Source organism: Dipodomys merriami, unplaced genomic scaffold, assembly GCF_024711535.1.
Source record: "Dipodomys merriami isolate MVZ:Mamm:240054 unplaced genomic scaffold, mDipMer1.0.p SCAF_16, whole genome shotgun sequence".
Classification (NCBI taxonomy): Eukaryota; Metazoa; Chordata; class Mammalia; order Rodentia; family Heteromyidae; genus Dipodomys; species Dipodomys merriami.
This window is the reverse complement of record NW_027202937.1, coordinates 10,176,806-10,202,714: the sequence shown is the minus strand read 5'-3', so window position 1 is coordinate 10,202,714 and position 25,909 is coordinate 10,176,806. Positions and strand designations below refer to the sequence as shown.

The window sequence follows — 25,909 nt, the reverse complement described above, 5'->3', positions numbered from 1 at the left end:
CTGTAGAGCAGCGAGGCTTCCTCATGGGAGGACGAAAGAGTTGAGTCTTGGACTGTGGGTGGGGAAAGCCAGTGGTTTTATTGATGAAAGCAACCTACAAGAGTCCACTTAGGTATGTGGACGAGATAAAACCCGAGCCCAGGCTTTATGCTTCTCCTCAGACCCCTTAGGGGCAAACTTGTCCTGCAGCTTCTTCCATGTGGCTTTATTCATGTCCTTTATCTCTGCCAAGGTGTCTGCATAGGGAAACAGAAACAGACAGACTGAGGTCTAACACGTGATTGGACTTCAGTGGCCCATAAGGCTTTTCCAACACAAACATGCCTCGCTTTTTTGGGGGGGGGGGTCCGGTCATGGGGCCTGAACTCAGGGCCAGGGCGCTGTCCCTCAGCTCTTCAGCTTAAGGCTAGTGCTCTACCACTTGAGCCACAGTGCCACTTCCGGCTTTTTTTTCCTGCTTATGTGGTGCTCAGGAATCGAACCCAGGGCCTCATGCATGCAAGGCAAGCGCTCTACCACTGAGCCACCTTCCCAGCCCCATGCCTCGCTTTTTATACTGTGCCCAGAAACTTCAAGTTTCACCCAGCTTCTGAAAAGTAGATCACTGGAGTAATGGAGGCAATGCTGGCAGTGACAGGGGATAGGCAAGCAGTGGTCACCTGCCCTCCTCCCTGCAGCATCCAAGTGGGCACATTTCTTGTTGCCCTGCTCCATAGGACAGGGCAAAGAAATGACCCCTGACTTAATTGCTCAACTTGGCCCACCCCACACAGACTTTTTGTCTGAGGTGGAGCTGAGGTGGGGAGGACAAGCAAGCTGCTCAGGTTGCACAGTGGGAAATACTGGAGCTGGAAACCAAGTCCTGGCAGTATAGGCTTACTATAAGTATGGGGCTGGGCAAACACTGGGGAGGCAGACTTAGGCCTGGATCTACTCAACATCCCTTCCAAGACCCCTCGAGCAAATCACAACCCCTGAGCCATGGGTTCCTCATCTGTAAAACAAACACAAAAACACCAACCTCCTACAGTTGTGAGGAAACATGCCTGGTACTCAATGACAAGGCAGCCATGGTCATGGCTGTGGACACCCATGAGCCAAAGCAGGGCTTCCCTGCTCATGTCACTGACATCTGGGACCAGCTACTTTTTTGTTCTGTCACTGAAAGATTTTAGCAGCATCTAGGCCTCTACTGTGTATGCCAGTAGTACCTCAGTCCTACCAGTTGTGATGGCTAAAACTGTGTTCCAGACATGGCTACATATTCATGGGGGACAGAATGCTCCCCAGCAAAACACCACTGGCCTGAAGTTTCCAGGAATAAAGTTCTATGATCTCTGTTTTTATGGTTTTGCTGCTATTGTGATTTGAACTGGCCTTGTATTTGCTTGGCTTGTGTGTTAGGCTGGTGCTCTAAAACTGAGTCATGCTTCCCATCTGGTGTTTTGTTGATTATTTTGGAGATGGAGTCTCAGATTTTTCTGCCTGGGCTGGCTTTGAACTTCAGTCTTCCTGAGTAGCTAGGGTGACAGAAATAAGCCACCAGTATCCATTTTCTTTTTGGTACTGGGGATGGAACCCAGAGCCTTGTGCATGCTAGGCCAAGCTCTAGCAGGGAACTACTTCCCAGCCTGTGTTTTTTTGTTTGCTTTGTTTTTTGAGATAGGGTCTTTTAAGTAGCTTAGTCTGGCCTTGAACTCATAATACTCCTGCTTTCACCTTCCAAGTGCTGGGATTATAGGTATGCCCATTACATCTGGCTCCAGGATGTCTAATTTTACCTGTATTTTAAATTTAGGTAAGTCTCATGATAATGTTTAGCTTTCAAAGCCTGAATTTCCATCTGTTAACAAAATTTCCGGAGAAAAAGAATAGCTTTTCTGAACAAATGAGGTAATTATTTATGGTCAGAGTGCTTACTAGATTGGGACATGCACTACTTCAGACATAAGCACATTGTCCTTCCATGAGACGTTTCCAGAAGTCCAGGCTCTCCCAATGGGGCACAAAATGTGATGTCCACGTGTCCCACACTGAGGATCCCTGCTACATCCATGCCACATCCACACTCATTTTCCTGACCCTCGAGCCTCTTGCTACATGGTGCTGTGGGTCTTTTCATCCCTTCAGAGGTAAGTTGGTAAGCTTACTCACTCCTAACAGTTGCAACAAAAATATGAGACCTGCTGTGCAAACAAATGAACAGCAAACTTTCTGGGGCTGAACTCCCAGCCAGAACAAGCTATAGCACGGGCCACTGGTGGGGCATGCCCCCCAGACTTCCTTGCTGCCTGCTGTCCCGGCTCACAGAGGCTTTAACCAAAGGGGCAGAGACAGGGCCTGCGAACTCATCTGCTTTCTCATCCCAAACCTAAACTCTGCTCCAACTCTTTGGGCCCCTCACGATGTCACTGTACAGTAATGCTGATAATCACATGGACTAACCGACACTGGAATAAATCTATACATTAAGGAGAAAAAGGACCCACAAAGTGATTCTGCCTTGCCAGAGTATCTTTACCCCACATTTCTTGACAACAGTGGGTGATACCATACATTGAAATCTGCTCAGAAGAATAAGAGTTTTCTACAAGGTCAAATCCCCAAAACATAGTTACTGAAGGCTGCCAAAAGGAAAGCAAAGAAACTTCTAGAGGACCAGATGGCAAATGTGTCAAGGCCATGCCCTCCTAGAAAAGGTTAGCCTATTTTTGTATATAATATCCTTTGTAATAAAAATAGTAATTTTCCAGTACCTGCCTACTTGGACCCCAGCCCTCCTGCCACCCTGCACTTTCAGTGACAATGGAGAGAGGGAAGTAAGGAGGGGCTGCCTGGGCAGGGGGTTTTGAATTCTGTTAACTAAGGTCTAGCCATGACTCCAGAACATACCTACTTAGAGCCCTATCTAACCCACAGGCCATGTCCCCTGGGTCAGATAACTCATAGGCGGATATCCCCATACTTGTTTACTGAATAGTTTTTTTGTTTTAATGAAAACCTTTATTGTTTATAAAGCCCCCTTAGGACCATAAAAATAAAATTATTTTCCTTCCGTCCTTATTTCAATGACTTCCATTTGGCAAATACCTATTCCCCTGTTCTCTGCTGCCCAGTCTTGAATTTAAATGTACTAAAGATGGATTTTTCTTTTGTAAATAATGCCTTTGACCTTCTCTGTACTCTATGGCCCCAAAGCATAAACCCTGTAGCTTCAGAACTTCCTCTGGGTTATTGCACAAGGCTTTCCATCATGCAGAACTGTCTTATTAGACAATTTCCCTTGGCCTTTCAAACTCAAAGCATTATTTGCAAACCAACCACACAGGGCAGCTATGCTTTCAATACCTGAGGACAGGATCAGCTTGTACTCTTCCAGGGACAGACCACTAAAGCTGGTGTCTCTGGGGCGAGGATACTGGCACAGGAACAGGAGAGAAGGGAGAAGACATTAGTTCTGGAGCACACCAGCCTTCTTCTAAGTTCATCGGGCCCTGGGCATCCCTAAGCCAGGAGAACTAACAAGATAGCGCCACCTACAGGTCAGGATGAGGCCTCACAAGACCCAGGACAGATCCCACTTTTAAGGCACAAATACCCAGAGAAATAATGGCTGATTCTGAAGTGGGTGGCGACTAGGTATTGATAACCAGAAACCAGGTTTTACCCACACTGCTGCTCAGGAACTATACTTTGAATATAAAGCCTTAAAAAGAAATCCCTTTTGTATACAGGATTTTGTATTTGGCCATGTCTATTTTTCAAGTCTGAGTAAAATAACACTATGTGGAATTTGACAGTAATCATGCCAGGGCTGAGGAAAAGCACAGCTTTGTGTAGCTGCACTTTCTTCACCCTGTCCTCATTCTGGTGATTTGTCAGTTCAATCAGAATGGATGGTAAAATACATATAAGACCCAGGGTTGTCAGATACTCTCAGGAGCACATGCTAACATATAAAATACATGGCTTTTATTCATAATTTGAAATAGCATTTATTTAGGTGAACTCCAAGCCTCTGCCAGCCATCAATGCTGGCTTGGCTGAAATTGCTGGTTACATTTGAAAGTAGCAAAACCGTAATTCTTTACAAAACACTGTATAATCAGATCTTCAGCCATTCTTATTGGTTCCCCATTAGAGGCTGGGATTCCTGACTGTAGCCCACTCACCTTGTGTTTGTAGTAGTTTGAATGGAGTCGTGCTAAGCTCTCATACATCTGATCACAGGCCTCAGGCTCTGCAACCTGAAAGACAAAGCATCCCCAGAGAAGTGAGCAGGGGGATTCAGCCTCACTGCTTCTGTACCTTGAGGAAGGGAGGGCTGAATGTAATAATGCATTCACCGGAAGCACTGGTGGCTCTGCGCTGTAGGAAGCAAACCTAGCCTGCAGTTCCTGCTGTGAGCAGGCTTTTTTTTTTTTTTTTTTGATAAGATAAAAACTCATGCCAGGTGCTGGTGGCTCATGCCTATAATCCTAGCTACTAGGAGGCTGAGATATAGGGATTGCGGTTCAAAGCCAGCCTGGGCAGAAAAGTCACTGTGAGACTCTTATCTCCAACTCAAAAACTGGAAGTGGCGCTGTGGTTCAAGTGGTAGAGTGCTGGCCTTGAGAACAAAGAGCTCAGGGACAGTATCCAGGCTTTGAGTTCAAACCCTACAACCAACCAAACAACAACAACAGCAACAAACAAAAACAAAAAAAAGTCATCAACATCCAAACCTACAGAACACTCCATCAACCAGAATCAAACATGTCACCATGCCAGGTTCAGGTGGAAAAGAGCTACAACAGTGTGAGCTCCAAGAACTGGGAGCAGAGCCTCAGGAGATCAAGTGACCATTGTACGGCATGTGGGGGAAAAGAAGGAGAGGGGCAATGCACACTGCATACCAGCCAGATCTGCCTATGAACAGTGCACAGGTATGAGAACCTGGGCTGAGAAATAAAAAGTGTTTTGAAGTCAACTTCAATCTGAAATGTGTTAAAGATTTTATGGAAGTCCTCTTCCCTCCAAAGCACTGGGACTTTCATCTGTGGAAGTGGAGAGCTGCTGAACCTCTACAAGAAGGAAACAAAGCAGAGGCAATGTTTCTGGTGAAGCAGGTGAATAGAGGACCAAGAAACTCCAATCATGTTCTACTAGGAAGAAGGCCTGGACAATGAGGACTTGTGGACAGCGAGGAGAAAATATTCAGTTCTTTGGGTGCCCTACTGAAAATTCTACTATGTCCATGAAAAATGATATTTTTCTGTTTTCATACTTTTCTTTTCTTTTTTTTTTTTTTTTGCATTGGGGTTTAAATTCAGGGCCTCCTACTTGCCAGGCAGGTACTCTACAGCTGAGCTAGACTTTATAAGCCCTTCCAGCCTAGACCACAATCTACCTATTTTAGTCTTCCCATTGTTGCTGGGATGATAGGTGTGCACAACCACACCCAGCATCCTTCCAAGGAGTCTCTTGACTTTTCTGCCCAGGCCTGGAACCACAATCTTCTCCATCTCAGGCTCTCATTGTTGTAAGGTAACTTATCAGCAAAGCCACCTTTTGGAAGATGGAATATTGGAGTCTTTATTACAACCCTAGCAGTCTGCAGACTGCCCCTTGTAACAAAGGCCTATAGCATATCACAATTAAGAAACAGACCAGAGAGGAATGAAAGAACAAAAACAATACCAACAAACCAATTCAGCTCTGATAGAGAGCTGAATCGGGATGCCATGATGGCCAGAGACAAGCCAGGAGATAGGATACAAGACATGACCATGGAGACACATGAGTCATCAGGTAATGGCATCTGTGCTGATCTGGGCCTAATAGCGTCAGTGCAGGGGGCAGGTCCACAGGAAATTCCCAGTCCCAGGCACTGGACTGACAGTTTCAATTTCTTTTCTTTTCTTTTTGGTCAGTTGTCGGGCTTGAACTCTGGGCCTGGGCGCTGTCCCTCAGCTCTTCAGCTCAAGACAAGCACTCTACCACTTGAGCCACAGCGCCACTTCTGGCTTTTTCTATTTATGTGGTGCTGAGGAATCGAACCCAGGGCTTCGTGCATGCCAAGCAAGCACTCTACCACTGAGCCACATTCCTAGCCCAGGACTTACAGATTCAGTAACCGATTAGCCAAGTGCCTGCCCCTGCCTCCAGGGATCTGGGCATGCCTATCACCTGGGAGGTGGGGGTATTTCCTTCTCCCAGCATGAAGATAAGATGCCAGACCCTACAATCCACTATTTGGCCAATACAGCCCTGGCCAGACCTGACCTCCTTACTTCACCATACAGCTAAAAATGACAAGTACATACCAACCGAGTCTAGTTACCATTTGAGAAGGGCTACCACAGATTTTGACCCTGCTGGCTTTGAACTGACAGCCTCTCATTTTCAGCTCCCCAAATAGCTAGGATATAAGTGTAAGCCACTGGCACTTGAGTCATACCTCCTTTCAATCTTCCCCTTCCTCTGCCCTTGCTATTATTTAATCTTTGTAGTTCTTTACATTTTTTTCCTACCAAGATTCTGGAAGCTCTCTAGAACCAAACTTTCTCTTACATATTTTCCCAGAATTCAAATGATGGATTTTTCTAACTTACATCCTTTCTTAAAGATAGAATATATAGATAAATCAGGAGTTAAGTGTTTTAATAAGGCAGCCCTGCTTCTCCCTTTGTGTGTCATTTAAATGAGGTCTCCACTTTCAGCAACAGCCCAGGATTTTATTCCGCCTGGTCCACCCTGGGCGCAGGCTCCTGAGGAGAATGCCCAGAAAGATACCTGAGAACAGGAAGAATTTCAGGCTGAGGAGTGGCCAGAGTATACTGTGGTGTCATCAAAGGCATCATCTGAGCATACAGAGGAGAGAAATGTGGGGCTAGTGTCTCCCTGGCGCTTCCCAGGAAGGGCCAGTGGGACGGAGGTCAGCAGCCACACCTTGGAGTACATCTGACACATGTAATCAAGGGCAACAACCAGAAGCCACTATAGAAGTCAGAATAACACAAGCACATCCCAAAGAAGGAAAGAGAGAATAACACAGGTACAAAGCTTAAAGAAAGAATTTTGGATCATCAAAAGATAACTGCATGTACTTTATCTTCCATTTGCTCCCTTTATACCTGTGCAGAATATTTAGTGGAAACTCAACACTCATGAAGTACACATGGCCTGAATGTGCGCATGGGTTGCTCCGATGATGCTTGTGGTTACCAACAGACACTTGCCCCTCCTCAGCTGCTCCCCCCTCAGTTGGGGAGAGTGGAGGGCAACTGCCTAGGGGAATTCTGGCACCAATGCTCACCAGCTTTGGGATCTCCACATCCCTTTTACCATCCTCTACAATTATTTTTCTCCTGATTCCTCTGAATGGAAGCAAATAAGGGTCTCTCACCCCGCATTTCAGCATGTTTCCTGAGGACAAGGACATTCTCTTGTGACTACAGTTAAACGATGGCATTCAGAACATGCACCACTGATATAACACTCTTATCTAATCCACAGTCTACAGTCCACATTCCAATTGTGGCCATCAGCCCAGTACAGCCCTTACAGAACAGAGGACCACCTGCTGCATTTCCCTGTCATGCACCTCGGTCTCCTTTAATCCAGGACAGTCCCTTGGCCTGTCTTTGCCTTTTATGTATCGCCAAATTTAAGGCAGATGACCAACTTAGTCTTTCTGTGGAAAGAAAAGATAATAATAGCCCCTAGTTCTGAGGGTCATGTGAGGAAGTGAGGTAATGCCTGAACTGCTTTGAATTTTGCCTGGAACACTGATAGATTGAATCAGAGCTTGTTTTGAGTATTAGTAAGTAGCCATAATGGCAAACAAAAAGAGAGACATGACAGTCCAGGGAAACTCTTGGAATTGTGGTGGGAAAGGGTGTGTACAGGGTACCACAGGACCATGCAAGGGGTCTGTGGGGTAGCCAAGAATAAGTGCTGGAAAAGGACCAGCCAAAGATGACGAGCCCAGGTACCAGGGAGGAAGGGAGAGGCTCCAGGCAGGGACCAATTGAAGCACAAGTTTGTGAGACCCTCCCATCTCAACCAACAAAAAGCTGGGCATGGTGGCTTATGATAGTCATTACAGCTATTCAGGAAGCATTTACAAGGATCCTAGGCAAAAATCAAGATCTTATCTGGAAAATAACCAAAGCTAAAAAGGCTAGAGGGATGGCTCAAGTGGAAAAGTACCTTCCTGACAAGCATAAGGCTCTGAGTTCAGACCCCAGTACTAATCCCAAATAATCTTGTTTACTACTTAGAAGGCTATCAACAGAGATATGTGTCAAATTCTGGAGCCTCACACCACACACCTACATCTTACACTTTATAGATTCCAGATTAAAAAAAATAGTTTTTCTGATGAAACATACGTTTTTAGGAAGAGTCTTACATGCAAGCTTTAAATTACCTGATTTCACATTCACACCTAATGAGATTACAGACATTTTGGGACTAATAGCAGTGCTGGGTCTGAAAAAGGCAGCAGTAGGGACATTATGAAAAATTCAGCACTGCTCCCTAAATGTGAATAAAATAGATGTTCAACTGACAAAGTGTCCTTTATAGCTCTATTTTTGCTCCTTTTGCATTTCCCCTTGCTCAGTCGTCAGTAAATTTCTCTTTACCATATTAAACTTTTATACATACAAATCTACATCAGTGCCGCAGGCGCTGATTTCGATTTTCAAAATTGAATTTTGGGTGGTGACAGCAATTGGTACAAGACCCCTATGTGAGTCACACAGAGGGATGCATAAGCACTTGTGGGAGAGGGTGCTGCAAACCGCTTTGCTAATTAAGGTAGAGCTGGATCTGGTCCAGGAACATCTATAACAAAGGTCTTCATGACTTGGTAATGAAATTCTGAAGTAATTCATTCTGTTATGAAGCATACTCTTTTCAACTCAACTGCTTATTTCTTGAGCACCTACAATGGAGAGTGCTCTGCTAGGGGGTTCGGCATAAGGGAAACCTAGTCTGGCTCTGGAGAAGCTGGTAGTCAAGTGGAGAGGATACACACGCACTGAAAATTAACCATGTCTCAGGCTGAGTGGCACAGTAGCTCGCGCTGCAGAGGTGGGGTGGGTCCTGGTGCCAGGCTGCCTGACTGGGCAGATGTGGCAGGAAGGACGGTGCTTCCTACAGTGACAGTGTGCAGGCCTGAGGGAGCCTGTAACCCTGGACTAGAGCATGGGACTCAGGGCAGTGACTGGCACGAGAAGGCTCAGGAAAAGATGTTTCTGGTAGGCAAGTGGAATCCAGGGAAGAGCCTCACCAGCCTGGGAAGCACCATGTTCTTGACAAGTTCTGTTTGGGTTTGTGGTATGTGTGGCACCACTGGTGTCTCAAAGGTTAAGAAACACCTAGGCTGGTTTGGAGGCAACGAGGCCCCTGTGCTGAGGGTGGGGTCACGCTGGTGAGAGAAGACTGGAAACACAGGCTGGATCCTGGACTGGAAGCCCTAGTAAAACACTGGACCACAGGACGGTAACTCACCACATGAGAAGCAGTACCTGTACCTTAAAATATGGCCAGATCAATACAGCTCCTGAATTACTTTCTCTCTCATTTCACCCCAAATGGCTTTTTTTTCCAAGAAAAAAAAGATAGAGGTATTTTGGAGGGGGCCCCAAACTGTAATTAGAAATACCATAATGTATTCTTAGGTCAGTCCTTAAAAATCAAACTTCAGGGGCTCAAAATTTGGGGGACCACAAAATTTGAGATGGCTTCATTGTGGCCAGCATGTGCCAGGCTGGTTCCTACCACATCAAGGAACCAAAGCTCAGCCTCCACTGGATGACTCCACCTCTGAACTCTCCTCTGAGAAGGTGGCAGTGCAATTATATTGCTAGACACCCAAGACAAAGTGTGACTTAATTCAAAGTAGGCCAATTAGTTAACCCTGGATGTAATTGTAATATGGCTGGTAGGAAAGCAGGTGGGCCCACCCTGGGTTGCATTTCTAGGTCCTTCTCAGAGTTGGCTCACGTTGGATAAATGGGGCTGGTGTGCAGTCAACACCGCTTAGGAAGCTGCTTATGTGCCTAATGAGCTCATTAGAAGAATCTGCTCCTGCCCCTGTAGTTAAGTCAACAATCACAGTTGTTTTGCCACCTTCCCCCATGTTGTGACTCTTTTATGAAGCTCCCAATGCTGCAGGGAACATGTGTTCTTTTAAGGAGACTTACTCAAAGAAGGCCAAGACCCACAAACATAAACTTAAAAGACTGCACAATAGGACAGAGGGTGTTAAGAGGTGTTACCTGTGTTCCCGCTTCCCACCATCACTCCCCTCCTGGTGGGTTAAGGGGTGGGGGGACGTAAGACTCCCCAAAGGGCAATTTGAGGTGGGATAAATGGAAACAGCAGTTTTTGTGTCCTGGTTTGGAGTCTTAATTATTAATTTGCCTTCTAGTGAGCCTGGTTTTTCTGCACTGGTGTCCCACTGAGGATCATTTTTCTTCCCATCTATAATGGGAGGCAGTGGCTGGGGCAAAGAAAAACAGGCAAGCAAACACATGGAAATATGTCTAAAAAGATCTGAGAGCAGGGGGAATGGCCTGCTGCTATGGAACAAGAGACCAATAAGAAATAATTCAGGAGGAATGGTATGCAAGGAAAGGCTGGGGAGACGTCAGATCTGGGCCAGGATGGCTGGGTCTGTTTTCTTTTTGTCTCTTCCTGCCAGGGGAACCCCAGCAAGTTGTTTTACTCATTTGTTTTCCTCATCTGAGAAATGGGTGACTACTTTCTTGACTACACTGAGGATGAAATGAAATGAGATCGTTCACCAAGTGTGCTATGTACCTGTGCCAGTTCTTGTGAGGACACAGGAAGCCCAGGGGCACAGAGGAGCCCTGTCTGCCTGCCTCTCCTCAACGAGACTAATTCATCAGACCTGCTTCCGGCAAGCGGCATAACCAAAGGGACGGGGAGGGTGCATATTAATCAGCCCACTGAGCCTCACCCCCACCTCCTGCTGCCAGTTTAATAGAGAGTCTACCACTACTAGAACCCACCTTTCTTCCCCAAGGTCTTTATAAATGACTCAGGGGTGTCAGTGGGAGTGAGTCACAGTGCTGTTTTCAATTCCAGCAATGGGGCTGCTCCCTCCAAAAGCTATCACCAAGATTTACTAAGCCCAGGCTCAATTTCAGGTGACATCAGGATGAGGTACCACGACAGTGGTCCTGAGTAATGTGCCTGCTGCCATCCAGTCCACTCTCCCCAGAACACATCCATCAGCTGTGACAGAACCATCGGTGGTGCCATGACTTGTACCTACAGCTATGACTCAAGCCCGTGTAGCCCCTTGGCCAGCTAGGAACTCTCTCTCGATGATGATGATGACAAAAGATGAAAACACCCAAAGGAAAGCTCTATCCTTTATGTTGGCTACTAACACAAACAACCAAGAAGGTGACTACATTTAGCCTCTGACGCCCCGCTCTAAGCTCCTTGGGGGTGAGGACCAGGTTGTGTTACTGCAGCTCCAAAAACACTGAAAGCTCCATATCACTTCTCACCGCATCGGACACAGAAATATTCCCTTCTCACTCTTCATTACATTTCTCCATCTAGATCTGCTATATCAGCAACTGTACTCAAATGACCTGACTCATGAGCCATAAATACAATCACTTACTTATCTACTGATTCAACATTTACCCTTTGTTCCCCCCTCAATGTGGCAAATGATACTTTAGGTATTGATGGAGGGGCATTATCCCTATTCTCAAGAAGCACCCCCTAAAAATAAAGAGGAAGCATAGCTCTAGAGTTGATGGGGTTTGAAGAGTTAGGACTAGTTATAATTCTTGACTCAAGTTCTCTATACTGTGGGCCAGTGAAGACCACCATAGATCAGATGAGTATAGAGTGACTCTCCTGACTCCCGGAAATCTTGGACCAGAATTTCCAATAACAAACACCCTCATCTAATTAGCAGGCTGGTCACAAGTGGACTGATCTGGCTCTGGTTTTGAGCTAAGATGAAAAAACAAAACAACAACCACCCCAAACAAAATTCTAATAATCCAAAGAAATAAATGTCATGTTCCTGCTGTGCATGCTATATATCACTTCATACCTCTGACCTCTTGCCTAAGCCCAAAGAACCAACTGTCTATTTGACATTTCTACTTGGAAGTCAGTCCACTTGGCAACTCAAGTTTAAAGTGTCTAACACCAAATTTAGGATGTTCACCCTATACCCCATCTGTTCCTATCTAGTCTTTCCTATCTCTCTATATGGCACCTAGTTTCTCAGGCCCAAAATAAAAATCTAGTGCTAACCTGGGTTCCTTTCTTTCCTTTACCCCACATCCAATATATCCACATCCTGTTACCTTGATTTGCAACATTGCAACCTGAATCCAGTTCTTGGGTACTGCCAACTCCACCCAAATCACCAACATCTTCTGCCTAGGATACAGTGGGCTTTTCCCCAGTCTACTTGTTTGTTCTTGCCTCTATTTTATTTATTTTTCGGTCGTGGGGGCTGAACTCTGGGCCTGGGTGCTGTCCCTCAGCTCTTCAGCTCAAGGCAAGCACTCTACCACTTGTGCCACAGCACCACTTCCAGCTTTTTTCTGCTTGTGTGGTGCTGAGGAATCGAATCCAGGGCTCATGCATGTGAGGCAAACGCTCTACCACGGAGCCAACTCCCCAGCCTGTGCTTGCCTTTATAATCCATTGACACACACAACCAGAGTGACCTTTTAAAACTAGGTCACACCGGTCTCCTGACTAAAATGAGTTCCCACCAGCCTTATAAGAAGTTCAAATTGCTAAGCAAAGCCACTAAGATCCAACAGTGCCTGGTTCCTGTGCTTTTTAGGCCTCAAATCTCAGCAAATTCCACCTCACTTACTACCCTGCCATTATTCTGGCTTTCTTTCTGTCCTCTAATGACAGTTTGATTTCCTCTGCAGTAGCTGGAATGCCACTCCGGTCAAGTGCCCTCTTGGTTCACCATGTGCATGCGTGCATGTGTGTGTGTGTGTGTGTGTGTGTGTGTGTGTGTGTGTGTGTGAGAGAGAGAGAGAGAGAGAGAGAGAGAGAGAGAGAGCGAGAGAGACCTATATGTTTATTTCTCAGAAAAGCCAGATTAACAATATAAATAAATGCTTCCTTTCATCAGGCAAGCCTATGTTATATCAATTGCAGTTATATCAATTGCAGTACTTTTTTGGGGGGGCTGTTTTACATATGCCTATTGCTTACTACGTCTTGAACTAGGATGTAAAGCCATACAGGCAGGACCTTACCTGTTGTCTCCCTAGGGGAGGGGTAGGAAGGATGCAAAGGCTTAGTTGGGGCCCTGCAGAGGTTCTTGGGATCAATTCGGTCAACACACGCTACACGACAAGGTACTATCACCATATTGTGGGAGCAACAAGCCCCTTTCTGTAGCTACCTGCGCCAGGGGCTGGGTTTCAATCTTGGCAAGTGCCCTGGACCACCTGCAGAGCATCTAAGAATACTGGGGCAGAGGTTCTTACCCCCCGCCCCCCGCTATTCTGATTTAGTAAAAACATCTGCAGTTTTTACGAGCTTCTTCGGGAAATCCAAGGGGGCAACCAAGTGAGAAAATCGGGGCGGGGGCGTCGCGCTCGGCCCGCTTTCGCGGCGGCCGGGGTCCACACGCACATGCTGCTGGACGGGCCGGCGCGCATGCGCGGCCGCCAGCCCGTTCTTTGGCGCGGCCCCTGCCTCGTCCTTTCCTCCCCTCACCCCCACCATCTCCCCTCCAGTCACCTGCGTGTTCTCTCCCTCCCGAAAGGCCTGTGCTACCCGCTGCCGCAGGTAAGTGCCCAAGTCCCGGCCCTGTTTGGTCTCGTCCACGGGCCACTCCTCACAGAGCTTAAGGAAGCGCCGGTACCGGCTGGCCGCCATTTTGGGCCCCGCTTGCCCCGCCCCCGGAGGAAAGGTGTTCGACGCGGCGAGTTGCGCGTGCGCAGTATGGCTCTCAAAAAAAAAAAAAAAAAGACTCGTTCCAACTAGGCATGCGCAGTTCCTGGCGCGCCCGGTCCTGCTCCAAGGAGTGGCGCTGCTGGCCTGCCTTTCAGCAAGACCAGAGAGTTCACCCCTCAGGCTTCTGGATCTCGCCCAGCCTCCAGGGACAAGGCAGAGGTGGAGTACCTTAGGGACAGCTTTTCTTTTCTTTTTCAACGTCTGCACAAACTGAAAAAAAAAAAAAATCCCTCTTCAGAGACCTCTCCTATTGTGCATAAATGAAACATTTGCATATAAATGCAGGTTGTGACTGGATAAAGGTGTGTTTGGACTGAATCCTGGTTGTTCACTATTCTCCCCCAAACCCCCATTGCTCCTGTACCTGTCACGGTTCTTGCTTTGGCCCTCTTCAGCTATTGTCTTCTCTCCAGCCTCCTTAGTGCAGCTTCTTTCCCTTCGGGTCCTTTAGCTCACCCATCAGATACTTTTTCCTGCAATGCACTGGTTTTCTCTTTCTTTTCTTCCTTCCTTCTTTCTTTTCTTTCCTCTCCCTCCTTCCCTCCTTCCCTCCCTCCCTCCCTCCCTTCCTTCCTTCCTTCCTTCCTTCCTTCCTTCCTTCCTTCCTTCCTTCCTTCCTTCCTTCCTTCCTTCCTTCCTTTCTCCCTCCTCTCTTCCACATATCTAGCTATATCACCAATGTGGACTGATTTTTGTTTTCAAAGGATTGCCCCACCATCTATACTTTCCTTAGAAAGCCTCACGCCTCACTCTCCACATTCACAGCCCTGTACTGAACCATACCTCTTCCCTATTTTAGCCCCACTGACTTTGTGTGGTGAATTTAGGAAGTTCTTGCCTTCCAGGTCTTGAATCTGGGAGTGTACACATAACCAAAACACAAAGTCAATGGGGACATGGCCTTTGAAGTATAGTCAGACTATACAATATTTTAGTACTTCATATAAAATGGTGGCCCCATGAGATTATATCATCACTGGTGATATGGCCATCCTAGTTTGTATAAGTCCTTGGTGATAGTGACAAGGTAAAAATCATCTAATGGTGTACTTCATACATATATGAGTGTATTAGACAGCACTGTAGAATTCAGAGAAAGAAATATTACTCTAGCTGTTCAGGGAAAAGAAGGAAAGAAGATCTTGGCAGCTGCAAGAGGCAGGCCTGGGGCCAGAGGGGATGAGGGAAGAATTTAATTTGGAGGGATTTTAACAGGGAACGGCTTCTCCAAAGATGCTAAGAGCAAAGATCTGTTAAAGGAGAACCTCAGGCCCCGGGTGAATGATGTCCATCTAAGGCAAGTTGAGTTCTTGGAGTGGAAAAGAGGCGATCAAAAGCTTCTCTCATCACCCACCATGTTTCCAGCCTAACTACAGCCTCATCCCAGCTGTATTTATAGCCTCAAAGGTTTTTGTTAGCTTTGTTTTGTGGTACTGGGTACTGGGATTTGAACTCAGGGCCTCATATTTGCTAGGTATGTGCTCTACCACTGAACCTCACCTCCAGTCCTTGTTTGTTTATTTATTTATTTTTGAATGAAGTCTCTTTTCCTGCCTGGCTGCATACCCAAGCCATGTTCTGCCTGTGCTGGGCTTCCTGCTGTTATTAAGAATTGAGGCACATACCATCATATCCAGCTTCCCTTGGTAGAGATGGAGTCTTGACTTTTCTGCAATATTGGCCTGGTATCCTGATCCTCCCAAACTCAGCCTCCTAGGATTGTAGGTGTGAGCCACCAGCATGTGGCTTGAAGCCTGAAAGTTATGATGGCTGCCCCATTCTCAAAGAACAAGGATTTGTCCATTTATGGTCCAGTACCATAGGGCTGTGCTGGAGCCCCAAGGCCATATAACTCTGCCTGAATCCTCACCACAGCTGTGGCTGGGAAGAGCACCTGGCCAGCAGCTTTCTTAGGATGCAGGGAGTGAGGTTCTTCTGTTTTGGCATCAGGAAGAGTACCATGGCAGCAGATGGTCTTCCCTCCACTTGGGGTTTAAGTGGGATGAGAAAAATGACTGACTACCAAAGGTAGCTCAGGGAAATACATCCTTCTAAGGTCAATCTTCCCTCATGAACTGGCCCTTGGATGTGGTTGCTTTATCCTTGTGTAGTACTGCCCTGTACACCTCTCATCCTCCATCAGAAGGCTTGTTTGGCACAGGGTCACTAGTGAGGCTTTGGAGTCTGACAGACCTGGGATAAAATGTGGGCTCATTCATTCATTCATTCAGTCTTCTGGGACTGTCTTCATGATTTCTTGGACTCCAGTGCAAAATAAAAACATGAAGTCTCTTGTTCAAAAATGAAGAAGCTGGCTTCTGGTGGTTCATGCCTGTGATCCTAGCTACTCAGGAGGCCTCTACAGGAAAATCCATGGGACCATTTTGTTATCTCTAATTAACCACCAAAAGGAGGAGGAGGAGGAAGAAGAAAGAAGGAAAGGAAGGAAGGAAGGAAGGAGGGAGGAAGGGAGGAAGGAAGGAAGGAAAAGGAGGGCTGAGAAGGTGGCTCAGTGGTAGAGTGCTTGCCTTGCATGTATGAGGCCCTGTGTTCAAGTCCTCAGCACCACAGAAGCAGAAAAAGCCAAAGTGGCGCTGTGGCTCAAGTGGTAGAGCATTAGCCTTGAGCTGAAGAGCTAAGGGACAGTGCCCAGGCCCAGAGTTCAGGCCCCACGACTGACAAAAAAAGAAAAAAAAAAGAAAGAAAAAAAAAAGGAAAAGGAAAAGGAAAAGAAATTGTAGTTCATGTGATAGCTCAGGGACAGTGGCCAGGCCTTGAGTTCAGGGCCTAAGACCAGTGCGTGCGCGCACACGCGCGCATACACACACACACACACACACACACACGCACACACAAATATTGAAGTCAGTGACAGCAGAGAATTAAGCCAAATGTGACTGAGTGCTGGTGACTTTACATTGTTGTGGGACAGCCAGGCTGATGAAGGCCTCTCACGTGTGGATTTTACACGGATGTATTGAGGAAACAGACAACCACTATGCAAACCTACAATACTAAGAGCAATGCTTGAAGGTGTTAACTTGTTTACTAAATGAACAAAGTAATTTTGGATGTAATAAGGTCCAGAGAGAGATCATGACAAAGTGAAGTATCTACAGAGATGTGGCTGGGTGAAGCCCCATATCTTGAGATTGATCTGGACCTGAGTCACTAAGGTCTGTACCACATGAAGGTGGGCAAGGAAGACAGGCAGAGGGACACAGAGGCCCTTACAGAAATAGACCTCTGTGTGTTTTAGTTCCTCTGAGCTCTGGTTTCTTCATTTTAAAATGAGAATTATAGCCAGGTGCTGGTGGCTCCCACCTGTAATACTAGCTATGAAGGAGGCTGAGATCTGAGGAAGCTGTTCTGGGCAGAAAACTCCCGGTGAGACTCTTTTTTTTTTTTTTTTTTTTTTTTTAATTTTATTGTAAAGATGCTGTACAGAGGGGTTACAGTTACATGAGTAAGGTAATGAATACATTTCTTCTGGAACATTGTTACCCCCTCCTTTGTTTTTCTCCCACTATCCCTTCCCTCCCCTACTTCCCCTGAGTTGTAAAGTTCATTTCCAACACCATGTAGCCCAGGCTGGTCTTGACTTCTCCATTTATTACCTCAGCCTCCTGAGTGCTGAGTTCTAGGTGTGGACTACCATACCCAGTTAACTTCTAGCTTTGTGATCGCGGCTAAGTCCTCTTCTGAGTGTCACTCTTTTATCTGTGAAACAGGTTGCATTGGATAGGTCTTACAGCGCCCTGCCTCTTCTAATCTCCTGTGATCTCTTGCTGCTGCTTTGTCCTCCAAGAGAGGTCTTGAGCCCTGAAGCCTTGGTTTTGGAACCAGGGCCTATCTGGCCAGGTCACTATCAATTCTCTGCAGTATCCTCTTCTTTTTTTTTTTTTTTTTTTTTTTATTGTAGAGATACTATATAGAGGGTTACAGTTACATGAGTGAGGTAATGAGTACACTTCCACTTCCTCTTGAACATTGTTACCCCCTCCATTGTTTTCCCCCTACCATCCCCTCCCTCCCTCCCTTCCCCAAGGTTCTTTTTTTTTTTTTTTTTTTGATCGTGATTAAGTGATTACTTAATTTCCGGAAATTCACAGTATTGTGGAATAATGATGCTCATTTAAAGTCACAAGTTCATTCTAACTTTCTGGAGCAAATTGTCTATCACAGTCTGTAATATATAACGGTGCTCATATGTTATATACCATATATGTGATCAGCAGCATGGGGATATTTAGTAGTGGTTCAACCAGATGAGTGGGAGTTCTTTGTTTCTTAAGTCCTGTTAGTTTTGTCATATCACCTAACATTTTGGATTCATCATCCACTTATCAGGGAGACCATGTACTGTTTGTCTCTTCGTTCTTGGCTTACCTCGCTCAACATGATTCCTTTTAGCTCCATCCATTTCCCTGCAAATGCCATTATTTTGTCATTTCTAATGGCTGCATAATATTCCATTGTGTATAGATACCACAATTTTTGGATCCATTCATCTGTGGTGGGGCATCTAGGTTGTTTCCATATCCTAGCTATTGCGAACAGTGCTGCAATAAACATGGAGGTGCACGTGTCCTTGTATATTGGTTCCTGTTGTTCAGGGTAGATGCCTAGAAGTGGTATGACTGGGTCGTAAGGGAGGTCAATCTTTAGCTTTCTAAGGACCCTCCAGACTGCTTTCCAAAGTGGTTGTATGAGTGTACATTCCCACCAGCAGTGTAATAGCGTTCCTCGTTCTCCACATCCCCTCCAGCATTTGTCGTTGGCTGATTTGTGGATGTGGGACATTCTGACTGGGGTAAGGTGGTATCTCAGGGTTGTCTTTATTTGCATTTCCTTCACCACCAGGGATGATGAACATTTCCTCATGTGTTTCTTTGCCATTTTTATTTCTTCATTTGAGAAGTCCCTCTTTAGTTCCCTTGCCCATTTAGTAATTGGTGTGTTGGGTTTGGGAGGGATTAGTTTCTTGAGTTCCCTGTATATACAGGATGTTAACCCCTTGTCTGATATATTGCTGGTAAATATTTTTTCCCAATTAGTTGGTTGTCTTTCTAGCTTGGTTGCGATAGCTTTATCTGTGCAGAAGCTTTTTATTTTAAGGTAGTCCCATTTGTCGAGTCTCTCTCCAATTTGTTGTGACCCTGGGACTCTGTTCAGGAAGTTCCTTCCTGTGCCTATTAGTTCAAGTGTCTCTCCTACTCTGTCCTGCAGTAGTTTCAGAGATTCAGGTTTAATGTTAAGGTCTTTAATCCATTTTGAGTTGATGTTGGTGCATGGTGATAGGCTGGGGTCCACTTTTAGTTTTCTGCATGTGGCTGCCCAGTTTTCCCAGCACCAGCGGTTGAAGAGGCTGTGTTTCTTCCATTGTATGTCTTTGGCTCCTTTGTCGAATATCAACTGGCTGTAGGCCTGTGGATTTATTTCTGGATCTTCTATTCTGTTCCATTGGTCTTCGGGTCTGTTTTTGTGCCAGTACCATGCTGTCTTTGTTATGATAGCTCTGTAGTAGAGTTTGAAGTTCGGCATGGATAGCCCTCCCATATTGTCTTTATCCCCTAGAATTGTTTTGGCTATTCTAGGTCTTTTGTTGTTCCATATGAATTTTTGGACTGTTTTCTGTATTTCAGTGATGTACGTCATTAGGATTTTAATAGGAATTGCGTTGAATTTGTATATTAGTTTTGGAAGTATTACCATCTTTACTATATTAAGTCGGCCTATCCAGGAGCATGGGAGGTCTTTCCATTTCCTAGTGTCTTCTGCAATTTCTTTCTTTAACTTTTTATAGTTCTCATTAAATAGTTCTTTTACATCTTTGGTTAGGTTAATTCCTAAATATTTTATTTTTCGGGAGGTTATTGTGAATGGGGTTGCTCCCTTTATTTCCCTCTCTTCCTGTACATTATCAGTGTATAGGAAGGCAACTGATTTTTGTGGGTTTATTTTGTATCCTGCTATTTTGCCAAAGTGATTTATGATTTCTAAGAGTTTGGGGATGGAGTTTTTGGGATCGTGGAGGTATAGTATCATGTCGTCTGCAAAAAGGGATAGTTTAACTTCTTCTTTTCCTATGCGGATCCCTTTAATGTCTTTTTCTTGCCTTATTGCCCTGGCTAAGGGTTCTAGGACTATATTGAAGAGGAGTGGAGACAGTGGGCATCCTTGCCTTGTTCCTGATTTTAGGAGAATTGGTTGTAGCTTTTCCCCATTAAGTATAATATTGGCTATTGGTCTGTCATAAATGGCTTTTATTGTTTTTAGAAATGTTCCTTCTATTCCTATTTTCTCCAGAGCTTTTAGCATGAATGAATGTTGAATTTTGTCAAAGGCCTTTTCTGCATCTGTAGCGATAATCATGTGATTCTTGACCTTGGCTCTGTTGATATGTTGGATTACATTTATTGACTTACGTATGTTAAACCATCCCTGTGTCTCTGGGATGAAGCCTACCTGGTCATAGTGAATTATTTTTTTTATGTGTTTCTGGATTCTGTTAGCTAGAATCTTGTTAAGGATCTTTGCATCTGTGTTCATCAAGGAGATTGGCCTGTAATTCTCCTTTTTGGTTGGGTCTTTGCCTGGTTTGGGGATGAGTGTGATATTGGCTTCGTAGAATGAGTTTGGGATAGCTCCTTCCTTCTCTGTTTCTCTGAAGAGCTTGAGGAGTATGGGTATTAGTTCTTGTTTAAAGGTCTTATAGAATTCTGCTGTGAATCCATCTGGTCCTGGGCTTTTTTTTGTTGGAAGACTTTTGATAGCTTCCTGTATCTCATTATAGGATATTGGCTTATTTAATTGGTTAACTTCTTCTTTGCTCAGTTTGGGCAACTTGTATTTCTCTAAAAATGCATCCATTTCTGCCCGATTTTCTTCCTTTAGAGAGTATAGCTTTTGAAGGTAGTCTGTTAGAATTGTTTGGATATCTTGGGTACATGTGGTGATGTTTCCTGTGGCATCCCTAATCCTATTAATATGGGTTTCCTCTCTTCTTTTTTTAATTAATCTAGCCAATGGGCCATCAATTTTGTTTATTTTTTCAAAGAACCAGCTTTTTGTTTGGTTTATTTTGGTTATGGTTTTCTGATTTTCTAATTGGTTAATCTCTGCTTTTAATTTGGTTATCTGGCTTCTTCTAGTAGCTTTAGGTTCCATTTTTTCCTGTTTTTCTAGCTGTTTTAATTGCAACATGAGATTATTTACTTGGTCTGTCTCCATTCTCTTGATGTGGGCACTGAGGGCAATAAATTTGCCCCTCAGGACTGCTCCGGTGAGACTCTTATCTCCAATTAGCCATTCAAAAACTGGAAGTGGCACTATGGCTCAAGTGGTAGAGTGCTAGCCTTCAGCACAAAAAGGCTCAGGGACAGTGGCCAAGCCCTGAATTCAAGCCCCACAACCAACAAAATAAAATATGAATTATAATAAACTAAAAACAGTATTTACCTTGTGCCAAGGCAGAGGAACTCATTTAGTTTCCTGCTGGCTCAAATGGCACTGCATTCCCCTTTTTGACAGGAGTGGAAACAGAGACACAGAGAAGATGGAGCATTAGGTGGGGGTGTGGGCTGAGGAGGGAGAGTGGATATTTGGGATTTGAGGCCCCTGGCTCCTTATGATGTCATGGCAGTAAAACACCCATGCTGCCTCTATATCCCCATTATAAAATTTACCATATAGAGGCAGAATGGGCCAGCAAACTGTAACAGCTCTTATTTATCATTTTCCAAGGGGCCCTAGGGTCCTCTTGTTCTTGTTTTACTTAAGGCCCCTTTCCTCTCCCAGTATCATGGATATTTTGAGCCACAGTCTTGGCTTACTAGCTTGTCAATCACCCAGCGCCATTCTGGGCACATTAATGGGCGCTGCCTGGAAGGCGGCTCAGTGGTTCCAGCCCCTCTGGGAGTTGATGACCATTTCAACACCCACCTGCTAGCTGTCACTCACTCCACACTGAATGCAGCCTCCTCTGGCTCAGTGAAAACCCCCACTGGGGCTGCCCCTCCCCAGCCGTTTGGAATGGGTATTTGGGCTTTGTGGAGCCCTGGTAGCTCTTTATAGAAACCAGGCATTAGCAGGGGAGGAGAGAAAAGGAGGGGAGCTCTGCTTCAGTTTTTAAGTTATAATGATCCCAGTAATCTAGACACCAAATTGCACATTTAAATGGCTTGAAAGTAAAAATATCATTTTGTAATGCTGATGTTAATAATGTAAACATTAAAAAGGAATTAAATACTTAGCTTCATTGTGGGGCACAATTGCCTGATTTTTCTTCTTTTAACTTTGTTCAACTGGAGGAAAGAATTAGATAAGATACCAGATATGTTACCAAAAAAAATAGGGGGCAGGGCTTGCATCAGAAGGGCCATTTAATGCCCCCAGGGGCAAGGTAATTTCAGGAGTCTCACTGGCATTGAAGGTGAGCTTTTTCAAAGGACACATCAGTGCTCAGTTGGTCAGGATAGGCCTCTGTGGGGCTCAGAACTGCAGCCTGGTGTACCCAAAGCCCTCAGCTCTGTTGAGGCATCCTGTCGTTTGCCTCCTCCGGGATCTGCCTCCCTCCTTGCTGTGATGTCCTAGCAGCAGCTTCTGGGCATGAGTGGTACACACCTGTTAGCTCAGCACGCAGGAGGCTGGGGCAGGGAGAGTTTGAGGCTAGCCTGGGCTACATAAGGAGACCCTGTTAAAAATGAATGAGTGAAGCAGTTCCATCCCTTGACCTCTTTGGATTAAAGCACTAGTCACTATTGGACAGCAGGGCCTGACACACTAAAGTCTCACTAAGTGATTGTTGAATAAATGAATCTAAAGAGAAGGACATTAGCCTATAAATCCAGATCTCCTCCCCACCCCACCCCCATTCCTTTCTCCATCCCTGCTTGTCTGAGAAAGCTGAGGGAGAAAGTCTAGGGCAAATCAGGACCAGGTAACGTCTAGAGTTTGTTCTTGGATGAGCTCTTGAAGTGGCTTAGCGACAGAGGGGGAGGAGAGGGCTGAGAAATGCAGAAGGACTGGGATGAGATTGGAAGCCAGGCTGGGAGTCAGGCTGCCTGGGCACCGGCTCAGCTCAGCATCATACCAAGACTGCCCCTCTGCTTCCTCCCTCCCCTCTACTTCTTGGCACCAACTCTTGCATTTCGGCTTTCTCCCTCATCGCCTGGTTTATGTTTTTGACCACAGAGGATGCAGATTTAAATCAAAAGTCAGAAGTTTAGATCATTTTGAAGAGCTGCTGATGAGCGATCTCGCCTCGCCATTTGTTTTATTAGACTGTTGCCTGCCCTTTCCTGCTTGGTCTAGAAGCTCCGTGCAGTAGGGAAAGAGTGATGGGGCTGCCAGGGCGCTGCCCAGAGGCCCAGGGCTTGCTGATGACATTGCATTATGGAAAAGCTGTAATAACATTCCACTCTTTAGCCTCCTCTTTAATCACCCAGGGGACACCAAGAGGGCCTGGGTAGGGAATGATTGGTCTCCCAGGCTGCCCCGCTCCCCTGCTGACTGTGGTAGAGAGAGGAGAGCTGGCTGCTTCACTGGAATGGTGATGGCCCGGCTTTGCTCTTCCGCGTCACCTGTGTGTGAGGACCAAGTGATGATGAGAAGACTGAGGAAGGAGATGCTAATCAAACCTCCTAGCACTTCCCAGCAAAACAATGGTAGAGGATACTCCTAAGGAAGAAGAACCTGCAGCCATGCACTGCTAGGCCCCTGCTATCCCTCACATACCTGCTTCCTTTGTATTACTCTCTCTCTTTAAATCAGATACCAGATTGTCATGAGGATCATGAAGAGACATTGTTGTAGAGACTGGCTAGGGTGTCATCAAACTTATTTCCTCTTTCCAGACTTAGCATTCAGCTGCAATTCAGCCCCTGAGCTTCTGGGGAGGGCCACATGACTAATTCTTGCCTACGGGGTATGAGTGTGTCTTCTCTGCGCTATATAATTTTCCCCTGCCAACAGCAGCTGTCTGGACTGTGTGTGGAAGACAGTGGTTTCTCAGGCTAGAAGGAGCCTGGGTCTTGGATGACGGTGTGGAGCAGAGGCATTCTGCTGACCACAATAGAGTACAATGCTGCATTACTGATTCTTGGAAACTGTTTATTACAGCAGTTAGCCTATGCTGATTTATACTTGTGTATTAGATAGAAAAAAGCCACCCGGTGTGGGTGAGGGAGGCCAGCCAAGGGACTCATGCATCTCCCAGGAAAAGGTAGAAGGCTCAGAGTCCTTTCTAGTTCTCTTGATCAGCGTAGTCACTCTCCATGCCTCTGTGCATCAACTCTATGTGACCAGCCCAGCTCATATGCTACTCTGCACAGGGATCTTGAGACCCTGTCCCAGCCACAGGCAAATCCCACAATACCCAGAACTGAGAATGGGTGGAGGAACGAGAAGCTACATGAGGGAGCTTTCGACCTTGTTAATGTGGTACCAGGTTCTCAAGCGAGAGAGGCCCAGAAGAGCTACTGCTGACCTGTAGCATATAGACGTGTGTTTTGTCACTGGTGACTATTTAGTTATAGACTGCCTCCTTTCTGCCACTCAGTATGCTTTGGCAGCACTCTTCTGCCATTGTCAATGACATCATTACCTTAGTTAAATATAATATAGGAAGTTAACTTGCTTTTTTTTTGCTGGTCCTGGGGCTTGAACCTGGGTACGGCCCCTGAGCTTCTTTTACTCTAGGCTAACACACTACCACTTGAGCCACAACTCCACTTCTGGCTTTTTCTGAGTAGTTTATTGGAGATAAGAATCTCATGGACATTCTTGGCTGGGCTAGCTTCGAACTGTGATCCTCAGATCTTAGCCTCCTGAGTAGCTAGGGTTACAGGCATGAGCTACTGGTGCCTGGCCTTAACCTGCTTTTAAATCCAGATTGTGTATTCAAGAATTAAACTATATGTATGTGTATATGAATGTATGTATGTATGTATCTGTCTGTCTATCTATCTATCTATCTATCTATCTATCTATCTATCTATCACCATCAAGGCTATTCTTTCCTTGTATTGATGTAAATGTTGGAAAGTTGATGGCAAGTATCCATTAGAATCCACCAAAAACTTAATTTTCCATTGTATGAAGTTCAAATGAAAAGATCCCTTCTCTGACCTGGTGCCTGCCTTGCAGAGATGTACAAATATTTCATTAGCCACCACTCCCATCCAGGCTCCCTGAAGGGTTGGAGGAAATCGGCAAACTATTCTTGCTCTATACTCTGGTTACTCATAAACTGGAACTTCCATACAGTGTGATGATCAGAATAAACAAACAGACAGGGTAATAAGGCACACCAATAATCACTGGTGACCTCAGCAATTTTATTAACAAATTTATTTCCCTAATTGGGAAACATATCTCAGTGCTGGACTCAAGGGCATTATAATAGTTTCCACACTGCAAAGGAAGGAATTAATTAGAACTGTTTGCTCTTATTTCGTATTTACACTTGTCCACCAGCCTTGTAAACATTGCCCCCGGTTTCCTGGGTCTTTGCTTTCAACCACCCTATACCCCTCCCCAAATAAATAAGTAGAAAGCAGAGAATATGGCTTAACACCAGTGTTTCTTCCTGGTGTGTACCCTGCTCCCATTGGAATCTGCATTTCATGGTCAGAGTCATTTTATGGTCAAAATGTGGTAGAATCATTAGTTCTAATAGGCCCTGAGAAGTCTATAAAGAAACCCTCTTTTCCACAGGCAAAGATGGAGAATCAGGGTCTTGATTTATCAGTGCTCATGCCTAGACCTGTCCATAACCCATTTTGTTTATTATTATTATTATCATTTTGGAGCACTGCAATAATAATAATAATAATACATCGTGTATGGCACATGCTCTGCCAGTGAGCTACAACCTCAGCCCATGTCCTTGTCCCTTTAGAACATCAATACAAAGCACATGAGG

The 25,909-nt window shown here is 45.4% G+C and overlaps 1 protein-coding gene across 1 annotated transcript; it reads right to left on the bottom strand.

The window, feature by feature from the left end:
- Positions 1-59: 59 nt before the first annotated feature.
- Positions 60-13,941, bottom strand: Uqcc2 (ubiquinol-cytochrome c reductase complex assembly factor 2). Its single transcript, XM_070023959.1, has 4 exons — positions 13,768-13,941; positions 4,173-4,247; positions 3,349-3,418; positions 60-236 (listed from the first exon to the last, which is right to left on the bottom strand). The coding sequence occupies exons 1-4, from the start codon at positions 13,903-13,905 to the stop codon at positions 109-111; spliced, it is 411 nt and encodes a 136-aa protein (XP_069880060.1). The 5' UTR covers positions 13,906-13,941; the 3' UTR covers positions 60-108.
- Between the last annotated feature and the right edge of the window lie 11,968 nt (positions 13,942-25,909).